Source organism: Salmo trutta, chromosome 2 (assembly GCF_901001165.1).
Source record: "Salmo trutta chromosome 2, fSalTru1.1, whole genome shotgun sequence".
Lineage (NCBI taxonomy): Eukaryota > Metazoa > Chordata > Actinopteri > Salmoniformes > Salmonidae > Salmo > Salmo trutta.
The window spans coordinates 71,021,028-71,036,837 of NC_042958.1; the positions used below are offsets into that span (position 1 = coordinate 71,021,028).

At 43.3% G+C, this 15,810-nt stretch overlaps 1 protein-coding gene across 4 annotated transcripts in view; it reads left to right on the forward strand.

The window, feature by feature from the left end:
• LOC115162382 (double C2-like domain-containing protein alpha) overlaps positions 1–15,810 on the forward strand; it is a 70,535-nt gene that overhangs the window by 41,471 nt on the left and 13,254 nt on the right. For 3 of the 4 annotated variants that reach the window (XM_029713638.1, XM_029713630.1, XM_029713658.1), the window contains 2 exons: positions 545–671; positions 5,967–6,026. In XM_029713638.1, the coding sequence (XP_029569498.1) occupies positions 545–671; positions 5,967–6,026 (187 nt within the window). The remainder of the gene's footprint in view (positions 1–544; positions 672–5,966; positions 6,027–15,810) is intronic. The other variant, XM_029713649.1, reaches the window with a different exon arrangement.

Consider the following 15,810-nt stretch of genomic DNA (forward strand, 5'->3'; position numbering starts at 1 on the left):
ATTTGTGAATCTCACTCCTCAGCCTGAAAACTTGCGACTGGTTAGAATGTATCAGGACAGCGATCACGTGTCTGCAAGGCAAATGTCCCGGGTTCTAGTCTTGGTGTGAGCTAGAGCGGAAGGAATTGGTACAGCTAAGCAATGCACAATGACGTCCGCTACACAGGCTGTTTCTTTCTAATTTAGTGCATGTCAGTCCTGTCAATGGTTAGTCATCATAATTGAGTTAAGTTAGTCATGACCGACTTTGTTGAATGTTCATGTCTACTTGTATGCTCTCTCTCTGTCTCTGTGCCCTATTCCTACCCCCTATTAAATCCGCATCGTGGAAGTTCAGCTTTCTGGGTAATTGTAATTTAAAGGCAATGTTACTGCTTTAGTGGAGACTGCATTCACGGTAAACGCTGCATGTCTGCTCAACTGGAAATTACAGATTGAATAGAGCCCTTAGTCATGACTGAGTTAGACACAAGTGACCAACTCTGCTTGACTTGTGTGTGTTCTCTCTCTCCCTCCTTCTGTCACTCCTCCATCCATCTGTCAGGGTGTCTGTGTGTGACGAGGACAAGCTGACGCATAACGAGTTCATCGGAGAGTCACGGGTGGCCCTGCGCCGCGTGAAGCCCGACCAAACCAAGCGCTTCAACATTTGCTTGGAACACCCACCGCCTGTGAGAAAGAGGGAGAGAGGGATGAAGGGAGTGAGGGACGGAGGGGGGATGGAGTTCACTTTATTGGACTTTTCAGGAATTTCTCTCACATCACTTCCCCACCCCGTGCCAAACAAAACCAGACAGAAACCGAAGTCAAAATGTCAGATCCAAACCACCAGCGATGAGAAGCTAGATAAAGGCAGATTACAATAAAAAGGGATAAGGGAGTGAACGTTATTTATAATAAGGGTTACAAGAGGAAAATCAGACCACTCTGAAATTAAAATGGATGGCCCCCTCTTCAGCAAAATATATTTTACCTAAACCCTCCCTGAACGTTTGGAAATAAACACTTTGCTAAACACAAAATAAAACAAATTGGATAGCCGAGAACATGTCTACCGTTTTCCCTCACTTCAACAGACCAGAGTGTTAGATATGCATCCTGTAGGCATTACATGGCAATGTAAGAATTTTGATAGCGCCCAGGGCTGTGGGCCAGAAGGTTGTGGGTTCGCAGACCACTGTAGACAAGAGTTGGGGTGGCCCCCGCGTGGCACAAGGCACTGCATCATAGTGCTAGCTGTGCCACTAGAGATTCTGGGTTTGAGTCCAGGCTCTGTTACAGCCGGCCGCAACCGGTAGACCCATGGGGCGGCACAAAATTGTCCCAGCATCATCTGGGTTAGGGAGGGTTTGCCCGGCAGGCATGTTCTTGTCCCATCACGCACTAGCGACTCTTATGGCGGGCCGGGCGCAGTGCACCCTGACACGGTCACCAGGTGTACAGTGTTTCCTCTGACACATTGGTGCGGCTGGCTTCCGGGTTAAGTGGGCATTGTGTAAGAAGCTGTGCGGCTTGGTTGGGTTGTTTTTCGAAGGATGCGTGGCTCTTCGCTTCTCCTGAGTCCGTACAGGAGTTGCAGCGATGAGACAAGACTGTAACTATCAATTGGATACCACAAAATTGGGGAGAAAAAGTGGTAAAAAAAAGAGTAGGGGTGGAAAGATCTCCTTTATAGTAATAGTATTGCATGAATCTATCATCGTATTTGCTGGTCTGAGAAACAATTTTTTATAAACCTTTCATGCAATTCTAAATCATTTTATAAATTGTCACGAACCGGCTCGAAGTTCGTAACAAAAAGGGAGACAACGTGGAGATGAATAACAAAATATATTTATTAACTGAAGTAAACTAAATACAATTAACAATGGTGTGTGTAGTCAGTAATCAGTAGTGTAAGTGAGTGGTTGCATGCATAAATGTGATAATGAGAGATGTTGAAAGGTGCCAACATAAATAAAAACGGGCACAAAAATGCCACAACCAAAATCTATCAGTGTCTGCATAGAGAGTCTCCCCAATGAATGGGGAAGAGGTGTATTTGTAGCCCAGGTGTGTCCCATTTTGCTGACGACTCTCCCGGCTCCACCCACCGATATTCTATTAAGGAAAACAAGAGCAAAGAGAAAGAATTCGGCAGACAGAGTGGGAGTGTCGTCATAATATAAGCAGAATATTTTTTAATACCACAAATTATCAGGTGTGACGGTAAGACAGTGATGCAGACAATGTAAAATTGACAATGGTTTAATAATCCAACAAGGGCAGGCAATAGACAGGTCAAGGCAGGCAGGGGTCAGTAAACCAGAGGTGGGGCAACGGTTCCCGGGCAGCAGGCAGGCAGAGGTCAATAATCGAGGTGGGGCAAATGTACAGAGCGGAAGGCAGGCTCATGGTCAGGGGCAGGCAGAGTGGTCAGGCAGGCGGGCTCAGAGTCAAGACAGGCAAGGGTCAAAGCCAGGAGGGTGAGGAAAAAGAGAGAGACTGGGAAAAGCAGGAGCTGAGACAAAAACGCTGGTTGACTTGACAAACAAGACGAACTGGCAACAGACAAACACAGGTATAAATACACAGGGGATAATGGGGAAGATGGGCAACACCTTGAGGTGGGTGGAGACAATTACAAAGACAGGTGAAACAGATCAGGGTGTGACACAAATTATGGAAATTGAGAATAGACAGAGGTCGATGTGTTCATATTAATCCAATGCCAAATCAGTGTGTCTTGTTTGCAACTAAATTGTCCCTGTTTGCAAATAATTCAATCTGAAACTATAAGGGCACAAGGCGAAACCCAGATGCAGACACAGGAGGCAGATGGTTAGAGTCTTAGTTGCTTATTTATATCGAAAAGGAGTAGGCAAGAGAATGGTCGTGGACATGCAAAAGGTCAAAACCAGATTCTGAGTCCAAGGTACAGAGCGGCAGACAGGCTTGATGTTAGGGCAGGCAGAAGGGTCAGGCAGGCGGGTCCAGAAAAAAACAGGCAAGGGAAAATAAGCAACACCTAGAGGAGGTGGAGACAATCACAAGAACAGGTGAAACAGATCAGGGTGTGACAGTACCCCCCCCCCCCCGTGACAGTCACGTCGTTCCCGTGTATTTTACAGCTTGTTTCTAGAATAAAGCACTGCGGACCAAAGTGTTGTTATAGATCCTTTTATATAATCAGATCTGTTTTATTTTCTTCAAAATCTTAAGCTAACAAGGGGTAGGCCTATGGCATAAAATAAGGTAGGCCTATGGCATACCCTCTCATAACCCCTCAATTCGAGTCTTGGTTTTAACTTAACAGCCGTTCACTGACACAGAGGTAGGCTATTTTAAGATTGAATAGTGGGTGGAGGAACTGACCGACAAACCTATGTTTATAGCAGCCTATAGGTTAATTTCATCTGTCAAACAGTTAGGCTTACCTCTTATTTCTTAATAGGTAAAAATAGGCTCCAACACAAAGCCCTCTTGTTGTTAGTAGTCTAATTAAAATGAAGACGGTTGAAATGCCTAGTCGAATTTGCCTTCTTTCAGCACTATGAGCTGTCCATTTCCGATTGCTGCTGCTTCAAGATTCAGCACCACAATGTAAATTACTCGAATCTGTCTTATTGTGAGGTCAATAACTGATAACTGATAAATATATAATGGGCAAGAAACATATTGTTTTTAATAAAATCGATTATAATAACAGAACATAAACTATAAGCTAGTCTTCACGCACGTTTTTGGACTAGGCTTAATATCCACCAAAAATTAAAGAAGCCTTTGACTCTCCTCCTGAACTGCCACCGTAGGTCTACACAGCACAGTCATTGGTTAGGCAGCACACAAAAACTTTTTTGATCAGGAGGAGCAGAGCAGCCAGGGGCTCAGGGTTGGAATATCCTTTACAGTGTGTAATGCTGCCTAGTTTTATTTAGACCACCCCAGCAGATATCTTAGAAAGATAACTTTGCTCTGTGCTTCTCCGAGCACGCACTTCGTAGCCTATAGGCTATGGATCCTTATTGAGACCACATTAAATAGCCTATAGACACACTTGATATTGCGTGCCCAGCGAAGCTGTGAAACCTATTATTATTCTCTGAATTCTTATTTTCATTTACCTCAAGGACCCAAAGGTCTCTCAGGATAGATTTTCCTACATCTTTAAAATTTTTGAAAACGTATTCTCATTCTTCTCTTAACTTAGTTTGAGAGAGCTAAAGGATTGGTTAAGATATGGCTGAGTTATTGATAAATCAGTAAATCAGATTTACCTGTCCATTTCAATTCTTTGTAAATCCGCTCCACAATGGCTTATCAACTTGAAACGTTTTAGGGTCAGAATTCTCTTTTGACTAACTGTAATGCTTAAAATAATCCTAACAAAACTTCTTTTGGACTTAAAGTAAGATTGACTCAAAATTTCACAATAGTCACTAAAGAGTTTGAGAAAATAACGTTCAATAACATTCAAAGATGGCCACACAATACCAGCAGATTCATATTAGCACATACGTCTTCTCATGAACCACAGGATCAAAAGACACCAATTTGGAATGTAGGCCCATGGTACATGTCTTAACTTGGTTTAAGAAAATCTTGGTCAAAAGATGGCGGAATTATTGACAAATCAAAAATCAGATTTTACATGTCCATTAAACCCAATATTAATCCCCTCCGAAGTGTCCTATCAATGTGAAACTTGTCATCGCTATCATGAATGTCTGAAAGTCAAACTGAATTTGGTATGGATGTCTAAAAAAAACAAGGAAACTATTAACAACTAATTGCAGTGCTACCTTAGATGGCTGCACCAGACTAGACTAGATGGCGGCACTATAAATGTTATTGGCACCAGTGGCACCATAGGATCCTAGAGCAATAACTATTGATCAAGTGGACTTTGTCTAATCCAAATGATTGTTAAATTATGCTGACGAATAATGTGGAAAAACAGGCTTTTAGAAATGTATTAATTTATAAAAAATAAAAAATGGAAATACCTTAGTTACATAAGTATTCAGACCCTTTGATATGAGACTCGAAATTGAGCTCAGGCGCATCCTGTTTCCATTGGTCATCCTTGAGATGTTTCAACAACTTGATTGGAGTCCACCTGTGGTAAATTCAATTGATTGGACATGATTTGGAAAGGCACACACCTGTCTAAATAACTCCCCAAATACAGGTATCGCAAGCTTGTAGCGTCATACCCAAAAAGACTTGAGGCTATATTTGCTGCAAAACTTGCTTCCACAAAGTACTGAGTTAAGGGTCTGAATACTTATGCAGATGCGAAATTTGCAAACATTTCTAAAAAAACAGTTTTTCTTTGTCATTATGGAGTATTGTGTGTAGATTGAGGGGGTAAAAAAAAATGTTTTAATCAATTTTAGACTAAAGCTGTAACGTAACAAAATGTGTTAAAAGTAAAGGGGTCTGAATACTTTCCGAATGCACTGTATGTGGTCTGAACGTTGTGAAAAGTGAATATTTTATTTGGGAAAATATGAAACCGGAAGTCCTGCCACTTGCTCTATCAGGGTATTACAGTTGTGAGGGTGTATTTAAGTATTTTGGAATGCTAATGTGGAGTGAACCGACTGAGATTGAAATCATTTACACAAGCATATTTCGACAAAATTAAGTCCCAGAATTCAAAGATGACCGCAAGATACCAGTACATTAATGCTGAAAATATTTCAGAAACATTAGTCAAATTGACCCCAGAATTAAGTAATGACTTTAAGAATGATTACCAGCTGCATTCAAAGATAACGAACCTACTTCACTTGCGTCATCCTTGTGATACTGAGAGATAAACATGCTAATGCTTTCACTGATTGCACATAAAGGAAGATAGTTCCTACATGATAGTGCTTGCATTGTTATCCAACTGATCATTTGTCCTTTCCGTCATCCTGTGAACTGTGTTCATTGCTGCTCGCAGCTATATTTATCTTTATTCCTCTTTCTCTCTCCAGCTTCCCTCCCCTTCTGCAATGAGCGCGGCACTGAGAGGCATTTCCTGCTACCTGAGAGAGGTACACCAAACACCCCTTCGCCTCTGTCTGTCTGACCATTTTTCAAACAAACTGCGCTGTGCCAACATTGCACTGCGCTTGACTTTTAAAGGCAGTGTTGGCTTGAGCAACACCGGATTCAAAACATAGAATCTTTCCATTTAAATTATTATACAAAATTCTTGCCACCAATATAATGTTATATAAATGGGGGATAAAACCATCCCAGCTCTGCAGATTTTGCTACGAAGAGTCAGAATCATTAGATCATTTGTTTTGGTACTGACCATATGTCGCTTGTTTTTGGTTGCAGGAATGGTTGAAGAAGTGCAACATTTACCTGGAGCTAACTCTGCAGATAGCACTACTGGGTGACTTGAAAAGTCATAGTCAATCGATCAATAATATAATAATACTTTTAACAAAAATGTTTGTCTTTTTTTACAATCTGTAGAAACTATGAGAATAGAAAGGTTCAGAACTTTCAAAACATAAAAAAAACTGAAATATGACATTCAGACCCTTTACTCAGTACTTTGTTGAAGCAAACTTTGGCAGAAATTACAACCTTGCGTCTTCTTGGGTATGACGCTGCAAGCTTGGCACACCTGTAATTGGGGAGTTTCTCCCATTTTTCTCTGCAGATCCTCTCAAGCTCTGTTCATTTGGATGGGGAGCGTCACTGCACAGCTATTTTCAGGTCTCTTCAGAGATGTACGATTGGGTTCAAGTCCGGGCTCTGGCTGGACAACTCAAGGACATTCAGAGACTTGTCCCGAAGCTACTCCTGTGTTGTCTTGGCTGTGTGCTTCAGGTTGTTGAAAGGTGAACTTTCGCCCCAGTTTGAGGTCCTGAGCACTCTAAGCAGGTTTTCATCAGGAATATCTCTGTACTTTGCTCCGTACATCTTTCCCTCGATCCCGACTAGTCTCCCAGTCCCTGCCACTGAAAAACATCCCCACAGCATGATGCTGACACCACTATGCTTCATTGTAGGGATGGTGCCAGGTTTCCACCTGACGTGACGCTTGGAATTCAGGCCAAAGAGTTCAATCTTGCTTTCATCGAACTAGAAAATCTTGTTTCTCATGGTCTGAGAGTCCTTTAGGTGCCTTATGGCAAACCAAGCAGGATGTCATGTGCTTTTACAGAGGAGTGGCTTCTGTCTGGCCACTCTACCATAAACACCTGATTGGTGGAGTGATGCAGAGATGGTTATCCAGGAAGGTTCTCCCATCTCCACAGAGGAACTCTGGAGCTCTGTCAGAGTGACCACCGGGTTCTTGGTCACCTCCCTGACCAAGGCCCTTCTCCACCGATTGCTCAGTTTGGCGGCCAGCTCTAGGAAGAGCCTTGGTGTTTTCTAATTTCTTCCATTGAAGAATGATGGAGGCCACTGTTTTCTTGGGGACCTTCAATGCTGCAGACATTTTTTGGTACCCTTCCCCAGATCTGTGCCTTGACACAATCCTGTCTCAAAGCTCTTTCGACCTCATTGCTTGGTTTCTGCTTTGACATACACTGTCAACTGTGGGACTTTATATAGACAGGTGTGTGCCTTTCCAAATCATGTCCAGTCAATTGGACTTACCACAGGTGGACTCCAATCAAGTTGTAGAAACATCTCAAGGATGATCAATGGGAACAGGATGCACTGTATAAGCAGGAAGTAGAAGCCTAAGTGTTGTTGTCCATTAGTTTACTCCAATTAGTGGAGGGGTGTTAGAGTTAGGGGAAAATAATGAAGGAAAATATATTTTAAAAATATACACTGCTCAAAAATATAAAGGGAACACTTAAACAACACATCCTAGATCTGAATGAAAGAAATAATCTTATTAAATACTTTTTTCTTTACATAGTTGAATGTGCGGACAACAAAATCATACAAAAATAATCAATGGAAATCCAATTTATCAACCCATGGAGGTCTGGATTTGGAGTCACACTCAAAATTAAAGTGGAAAACCACACTACAGGCTGATCCAACTTTGATGTAATGTCCTTAAAACAAGTCAAAATGAGGCTCAGTAGTGTGTGTGGCCTCCGCGTGCCTGTATGACCTCCCTACAATGCCTGGGCATGCTCCTGATGAGGTGGCGGATGGTCTCCTGAGGGATCTCCTCCCAGACCTGGACTAAAGCATCCGCCAACTCCTGGACAGTCTGTGGCGCAACGTAGCGTTGGTGGATGGAGCGAGACATGATGTCCCAGATGTGCTCAATTGGATTCAGGTCTGGGGAACGGGCGGGCCAGTCCACAGCATCAATGCCTTCCTCTTGCAGGAACTGCTGACACACTCCAGCCACATGAGGTCTAGCATTGTCTTGCATTAGGAGGAACCCAGGGCCAACCGCACCAGCATATGGTCTCACAAGGGGTCTGAGGATCTCATCTCGGTACCTACTGGCAGTCAGGCTACCTCTGGCGAGCACATGGAGGGCTGTGCGGCCCCCCAAAGAAATGCCACCCCACACCATGACTGACCCACCGCCAAACCGGTCAAGCTGGAGGATGTTGCAGGCAGCAGAACGTTCTCCACGGCGTCTCCAGACTCTGTCACGTCTGTCATGTGCTCAGTGTGAACCTGCTTTCATCTGTGAAGAGCACAGGGCGCCAGTGGCAAATTTGCCAATCTTGGTGTTCTCTGGCAAATGCCAAACGTCCTGCACGGTGTTGGGCTGTAAGCACAACCCCCACCTGTGGACGTCGGGCCCTCATACCACCCTCATGGAGTCTGTTTCTGACCGTTTGAGCAGACACATGCACATTTGTGGCCTGCTGGAGGTAATTTTGCAGGGCTCTGGCAGTGCTCCTCCTGCTCCTCCTTGCACAAAGGCGGAGGTAGTGGTCCTGCTGCTGGGTTGTTGCCCTCCTACGGCCTCCTCCACGTCTCCTGATGTACTGGCCTGTCTCCTGGTAGCGCCTCCATGCTCTGGACACTACGCTGACAGACACAGCAAACCTTCTTGCCACAGCTCGCATTGATGTGCCATCCTGAATGAGCTGCACTACCTTAGCCACTTGTGTGGGTTGTAGACTCCGTCTCATGCTACCACTAGAGTGAAAGCACCGCCAGCATTCAAAAGTGACCAAAACATCAGCCAGGAAGCATAGGAACTGAGAAGTGGTCTATGGTCACCACCTGCAGAACCACTCCTTTATTGGGGTTGTCTTGCTTATTGCCTATAATTTCTACCTGTTGTCTATTCCATTTGCACAACAGCATGTGAAATTTATTGTCAATCAGTGTTGCTTCCTAAGTGGACAGTTTGATTTCACAGAAGTGTGATTGACTTGGAGTTACATTGTGTTGTTTAAGTGTTCCCTTTATTTTTTTGAGCAGTGTATATATACAGTACCAGTTAATAGTTTGGAATCACCTACTCGTTCAAGGGTTTTTCTTTATTTCACTATTTTCTACATTGTAGAATAATGTGAAGACATCAAAACTGTGAAATACACATATGGAATCATGTAGTAAGCAAAAAAGTGTTAAACAAATCAAAATATATTTTATATTTGAGATTCTTCAAAGTTGCCGCCCTTTGCCTTAATGACAGCTTTGCACACTCTTGGCATTCTCCCAACCAGCTTCATGAGGTAGTTACCTGGATTGCATTTCAATTAACAGGTGTCCCTTGTTAAAATTTAATTTGTGGAATTTCTTTCCTTCTTAATGCGTTTGAGCCAATCAGTTGTGTTATGACAAGGTAGGGGTGGTACACAGAAGACAGCCCTATTTGGTAAAAAAATAAGTCTATATTAAGGCAAGAACAGCTCAAATATGCAAAGAGAAATGACAGTCCGTCATTACTTTAAAACAGGAAGGTCAATCAATCCTGAAAATGTCAAGAACTTTGAAAGTTTCTTCAAGTACAGTGGCAAAAACCATCAAGCGCTATGATGAAACTGGCTCTCATGAGGACCGCCACAAGAAAGGAAGACCCAGAGTTACCTCTACTGCAGAGGATAAGTTCATTAGAGTTAACTGCACCTCAGATTGCAGCCCGCATAAATGCTTCACAGAGTTCAAGTAACAGACATATTTCAACATCAACTGTTCGGAGGAGACTGCGTTAATCAGGCCTTCATGGTCGATTTGCTGCAAAGAAACCACTACTAAAGGACACCAATAATAAGAAGAGACTTTCTTGGGCCAAGAAACACGAGCAATGGACATTATATTAGTGGAAATCTGCCCTTTGGTCTTATGAGTCCAAATTTGAGATTTTTGGTTCCAACCACCGTTTCTTTGTGAGACGCAGAGTAGGTGAACGGATGATCTCCGCATGTGTGGTTCCCACCATGAAGCATGAAGGAGGAGGTGTGATGGTGTGGGGGTGGTTCAATGGTGACACTGTCAGTGATTTATTTAGAATTCAAGGCACACTTAACCAGCATGGCTACCACAGCATTCAGCAGCGATACGCCATCCCATCTGGTTACTGCTTAGTGGGAATATAATTTGTTTTTCAGCAGGACAATGACCGAACACCTCCAGGCTGTGGGGCTATTTGACCAAGAAGGAAAGTGATGGAGTGCTACGTCAGATGACCTGGCCTCCACAATCACCCGACCTCAACCCAATTGAGATGGTTTTGGATGAGTTGGACCACAGAGTGAAGGAAAAGCAGCCAACAAGTGCTCAGCATGTGGCAACTCCTTCAAGACTGTTGGAAAAGCATTCCAGGTGAAGCTGATTGAGAGAATGCCAAGACTGTGCAAAGCTGTCATCAAGGCAAATGGTGTCTAATTTGAAGAATCTAAAATATATATATATTTTTTACACTCTTTTGGTTACTACATGATTCCATATGTGTTATTTCATAGTTTTGATGTCTTCACTATTATTCTACAATGTAGAGAATAGTAAAAAATAAAGAAAAACCCTTGAATGAGTAGGTGTGTCCAAACTTTTGACTGGTTCTGTATATATATTTGATGGGATGTACAGACATTGTGGACAGTATGGGGGTAGAATATGTAGTATATCTGTAGAATACGTGGGATAGAACAGTATATATACAGCAATAGTTGAATAGGATGGCATTGACTAGAATTCAGTATATACATATTAAATTAGTAAAACAATATGTAAACATTATTAAAGTGAAAAGTGTTATATTATTAAAGTGACTAGTGTTCCATGTGTATGTACATAGGGCAGTAGCCTCTAAGGTTCATGGTAGAGTAACCGGGCGGTAGTCGACTCGTGACAGTGACTAAGTTCAGGGCAGGCTCCATCCATTGAGGGCTATTTAACAGTCTGATGACCTTGAGATAGAAGCTGTTTTTCTGTCTCTCGGTGCCAGCTTTGATGCACCTATACTGACTTTACCTTCTGGATGATAGCGGGGTGAATAAGCTGTGACATCGGGTGCTGTTGATGTCCTGGAGGCCAGGAAGTGTGCCCCCGGTGATGCGTTGGCCATCACCGGGGGCACGCTCTGGAGAGCCCTGCGGTTGCGGACGGTGCAGTTGCCGTACCAGGCGATGATACAGCCTGATAGGATGCTCTCATTGGTGCATCGGTAAACATTGATGAGGGTCTTAGGGGCCAAGCTGAATTCCTTCAGCCTCCTGAGGTTGAAGAGGTGCGTTTGCACCTTCTTCACCACTGTCTTTGTGGGTGGACCATTTCAGATTGTCAGTGATGTGTTCACAGAGGAACTTGAAGTTTTTCACCTTCTCGACTGCGGCCCTGTCGATGCGGTTGGGGGTGGGCTCCCTCTGCTGTCTCCTGAAGTCCACGATCAGCTCCTTTGTTTTGTTGACGTTGAAAGTGAGGTTATTTACCTGGCACCACTCTGCCAGTGCCCTCACCTCCTCTGTGTAGGCTGTGTCGTCATTGTTGTTAATCAGGCCTACCACTGTTGTGTAGTCTGCAAACTTGATGATTGAATTGGAGGCACGTGTGGCCACGCAGTCATGGGTGAACAGGGAGTACAGCAGGGGGTTGAGCACGCACCCTTGTGGGGTCCCTGTGTTGAGGATCAGTGTAATGGAGGTGTTGTTTCCTAACTTTACCACCTGGCGGCGGCCCATCAGGAAGTCCAGGACCCAGTTGCACAGGACGGAGTTCAGACCCAGGGCCCGAAGCTTAATGATGAGCTTGGAGGGTACTATGGTGTTGAAGGCTGAGCTGTAGTCAATGAAAAGCGTTCTTACCTAGTTATTCCTCTTGTCCAGATGGGATTGGGCAGTGTGTAGTGCGATGGCAATTGCATCATCTGTGGATCTATAGGGGCGGTATGCAAATTGAAGTGGGTCTAGGCAGTCAGGTACAGTGGAGGGGATATGATCCTTAACTAGCCTCTCGAGCTCTTCATGATGACAGAAGTGAGTGTTACGGGTAGTCATTTAGTTCAGTTACCTTTGCTTTCTTAGGTACAGGAACTATGGTGGCCATCTTGAAGCATATGGGGACTGCAGACTGGGAGAGGGAGAGATTGAATATGTCCATAAACACTCCAGCCAGCTGGTCTGTGCATGCTCTGAGGACGCGACTAGGGCTGTTTGTGAGGGTTAACATGCTTAAATGTCTTACTCACGTTGGCTACGGAGAACGAGAGCTCACAGTCCTTGGGAGTGGCCCGCATCAGTGGCACTGTGTAATCCTCAAAGTGGGCGAAGATGTTTAGCTTGACTGGGAGCAAGACGCCAGCATCTACGACTTAGCTGGTTTTCCCTTTGTAATCCGTGATTGTCTGAAGTCCCTGCCACATACGTCATGTGTCTGAGCCGTTGACTTGCAAATCTACTTTATCTCTGTACTGATGTTGTGCTTGATTGATTGCCTTACGGAGGGCATAACTGCACTGTTTGTATTCGACCATATTCCCAGTCACCTTGCTGTGGTTAAATGCGATGGTTTGTGTTTTCAGTTTTGCGCGAATGCTGCCATCTAGCCACGGTTTTTGGTTTGGGTAGGTTTTAATAGTCACGGTGGGATCATCATCACCTAAACACTTCCTTTCCGACTGTATGTAATAACACAAAAAACATTCTGGGCTAATAATGTAAGGAAAATATATCCTGCAAAGTTGCTTAGGAGCTACAAATAGAGCTGCCATTTCGAAATTATTTGTGTGTTTTTATATATATAAAAAAGTAGTACTCACACTTCAAACAAGTTATAGGCTAATATTGTCACCCATCAGACTATTCTGAATTGAATCTTGTCTTTACATATACTAAATAATATATGTATGAAATTAGTTTTGATTTAGAATGGACCATTATCATGCACCTGTCTCAGAACAGGGGCAGGGGGAAAAAAATACATGTAATCTATATGCATTTTCCCATGGCTTATTTTCATGCCAGCCAGGTAGGTTATACTCCTGTTGTAAAGCTAAGCAATGTGATTAATAATTGAAAGTTGAGAAATAAATATAATAGGCCTAGCCTATAGAAAGCTGGTGGAATCCTCCTCTTTTTAATAGAGGCCATCAAAAGTCTGTTTTCTCAAGCAATTGCATAGGCTATAGAAATGTTGCCCAACATGAGCTCATGGGCTCTCATGAAGTGCTTTATTTTTTTTAATACATTTGCATTGATGTCAGTGTGATTAGAGGGACAGTTACTTACTTACTGACTTTATTGTCCCCATGGGGAAATGTTGTTGCAGTGTCATGTACACGTTTAAAGTGGCGTTTAAATACAAAAAAAATGTACAATACAACTTTCATAACAGTTACATACCAATAAAACCTTTTTTTTGTTTTTAAGACTAGCCTGCTGGCCTTACTGAGTCGATAGGAACATTAGCCCAAGCTATTTAGAAGGGATATCACCCCTGGCACAAATGAGTGTCTAGTTCTGTTTTTCCTGTTGAGTACCAGAGTGCACAGAGTGCTGAGAGTGCTGAGTACTAGGCAGTTAGCAAGTTTGGTATGCTACTGATAACCATCAGCAGCATCAGAACTTGGAGAAGCCTAGTTTCCTTGACTAAAAGGTCATGTGGAATTTGACTGTGGTCATGACTCGTGAATGACAGTGTGGTGGTAGTATGGTCACTGTAACAGCCCTAATCAAAGGTTGGCAAATTTATCCACTCACAAAAATAACCTAAAATAGACATTCATGTAAGGGGGTAAAAATGTATGTGGAATATAGACGAATGTATGCATCACTATTAATACATGCATGTAGCTCGGCTCTGCCTGTGGCCATGGAGTGACTCATGCTTCACTGAGATGTTGCATCTCATCATTCTTAGCTTCTTTGAGTGGCTGCTCCCTCGCTTTTCTTTTCTATTCCTTCACCCGTCAATCTTAATGTGATGTGCCATGATGCGTACCGTGCTGTACTTGCTATCAGACTCTTCCATCACAATAGTCAGTCTATAAGACACACAAGAGGATGAATGAATGGATAAAATGTATTGATCCCCAGAGGGGAAATTGAGCTTGTCACCAGCATAAGATCACTGGCGGGCTTACCACTAGGCAGAAAAGGCAGTTGCCTCAGGCCTCACATCATCAAGGGGCCTTGTGAGCTGAGCATAATAAAACAATAATAACACTAGTAGCCCCTCCACCATGCTATGCCTGCTAGAGTGGCACCTCCTCTCCTTATTTTCCTTCTTCTTCGTCTGGTTTTCCGGCAGACCAGATGCTTTGTTGCATATTTCTGTCCTTTCACAGTTGGGAAAATGCATTGCACATTTTGTTCACAAAAAAAGGGAAAAGGGAAATGGGCAACACCACCTTTCTGTTCCTTCTGTCCCTCACGCTTTTTCAGCTACGGTTTATAAAGTAGCTTAAAAATGGACTTTTCCGCAGCTTCCTTCACTCGGATCAGACCAGGTCTATACGGAACTGGTCTAGTTGTCCTCGGGTCCGTTCGGAATGGGTCTCTATATTAAACAAATACATTTATGCATATCAGGTCCAACGTTTTGGACCCATGAAGACCTCTAACGTGACATGCCATACTTCTTTTGGCCAGACAGCATCAGATACATGGCCTACATACACTGAGCGTACAAAACATTAGGAACACCTTCCTAATATTGAGTTGCACCCCTTTTTGCCCTCAGGACAGACTCAATTCATCGGGGCATGGACTCTACAAAGTGTTGAAAGCGTTCCACCGGGATACTGGCGCATGTTGATTCCAATGCTTCCCACAGTTGTCAAGTTGGCTGGATGTCCTTTGGGTGGTGGGTTATTCTTGACACACATGGGAAACTGTTGAGTGTGAAAAACCCAGCAGCATACTCAAACTAGTGCGCCTGGCACCTACTACCATACCCTGTTCAAGGCACTTAAATATTTTGTCTTGCCCATTCACCCTCTGAATGGCACACATACAGAATACATTTCTCAATTGCCTCAAGGCTTAAAAATCCTTCTTTAACTTGTCTCCTCCCCTTCAACTACACTGATTGAAGTGGATTTAACAAGTGACATCAACAAGGGATCATAGCTTTCACCTGGATTCACCCGGTCAGTCTATGTCAAGGAAAGAGCAGGTTTCCCAATGTTTTTACAGTCAGTGTACAGTATAGTTAGACAGAGGGGCGCTGTTTCCCTTGTTTGGATGGTTTCTCTGGTAAGATAAACTCAGCAAAAAAAGAAAAGTCCTCTCACTATAAACTGCGTTTATTTCCAGGAAACTTTACATGTGTAAATATTTGTATGAACATAACAAGATTCAACAATTGAGACACAAACTGAACAAGTTCCACAGACATGTGACTAAGAGAAAAGGAATAATGTGTCCCTGAATGAAGGGGGGGGGGTCAAAATCAAAAGTAACAGCCAGTATCTGGTGTGGCCACAAGCTGCATTTAGAA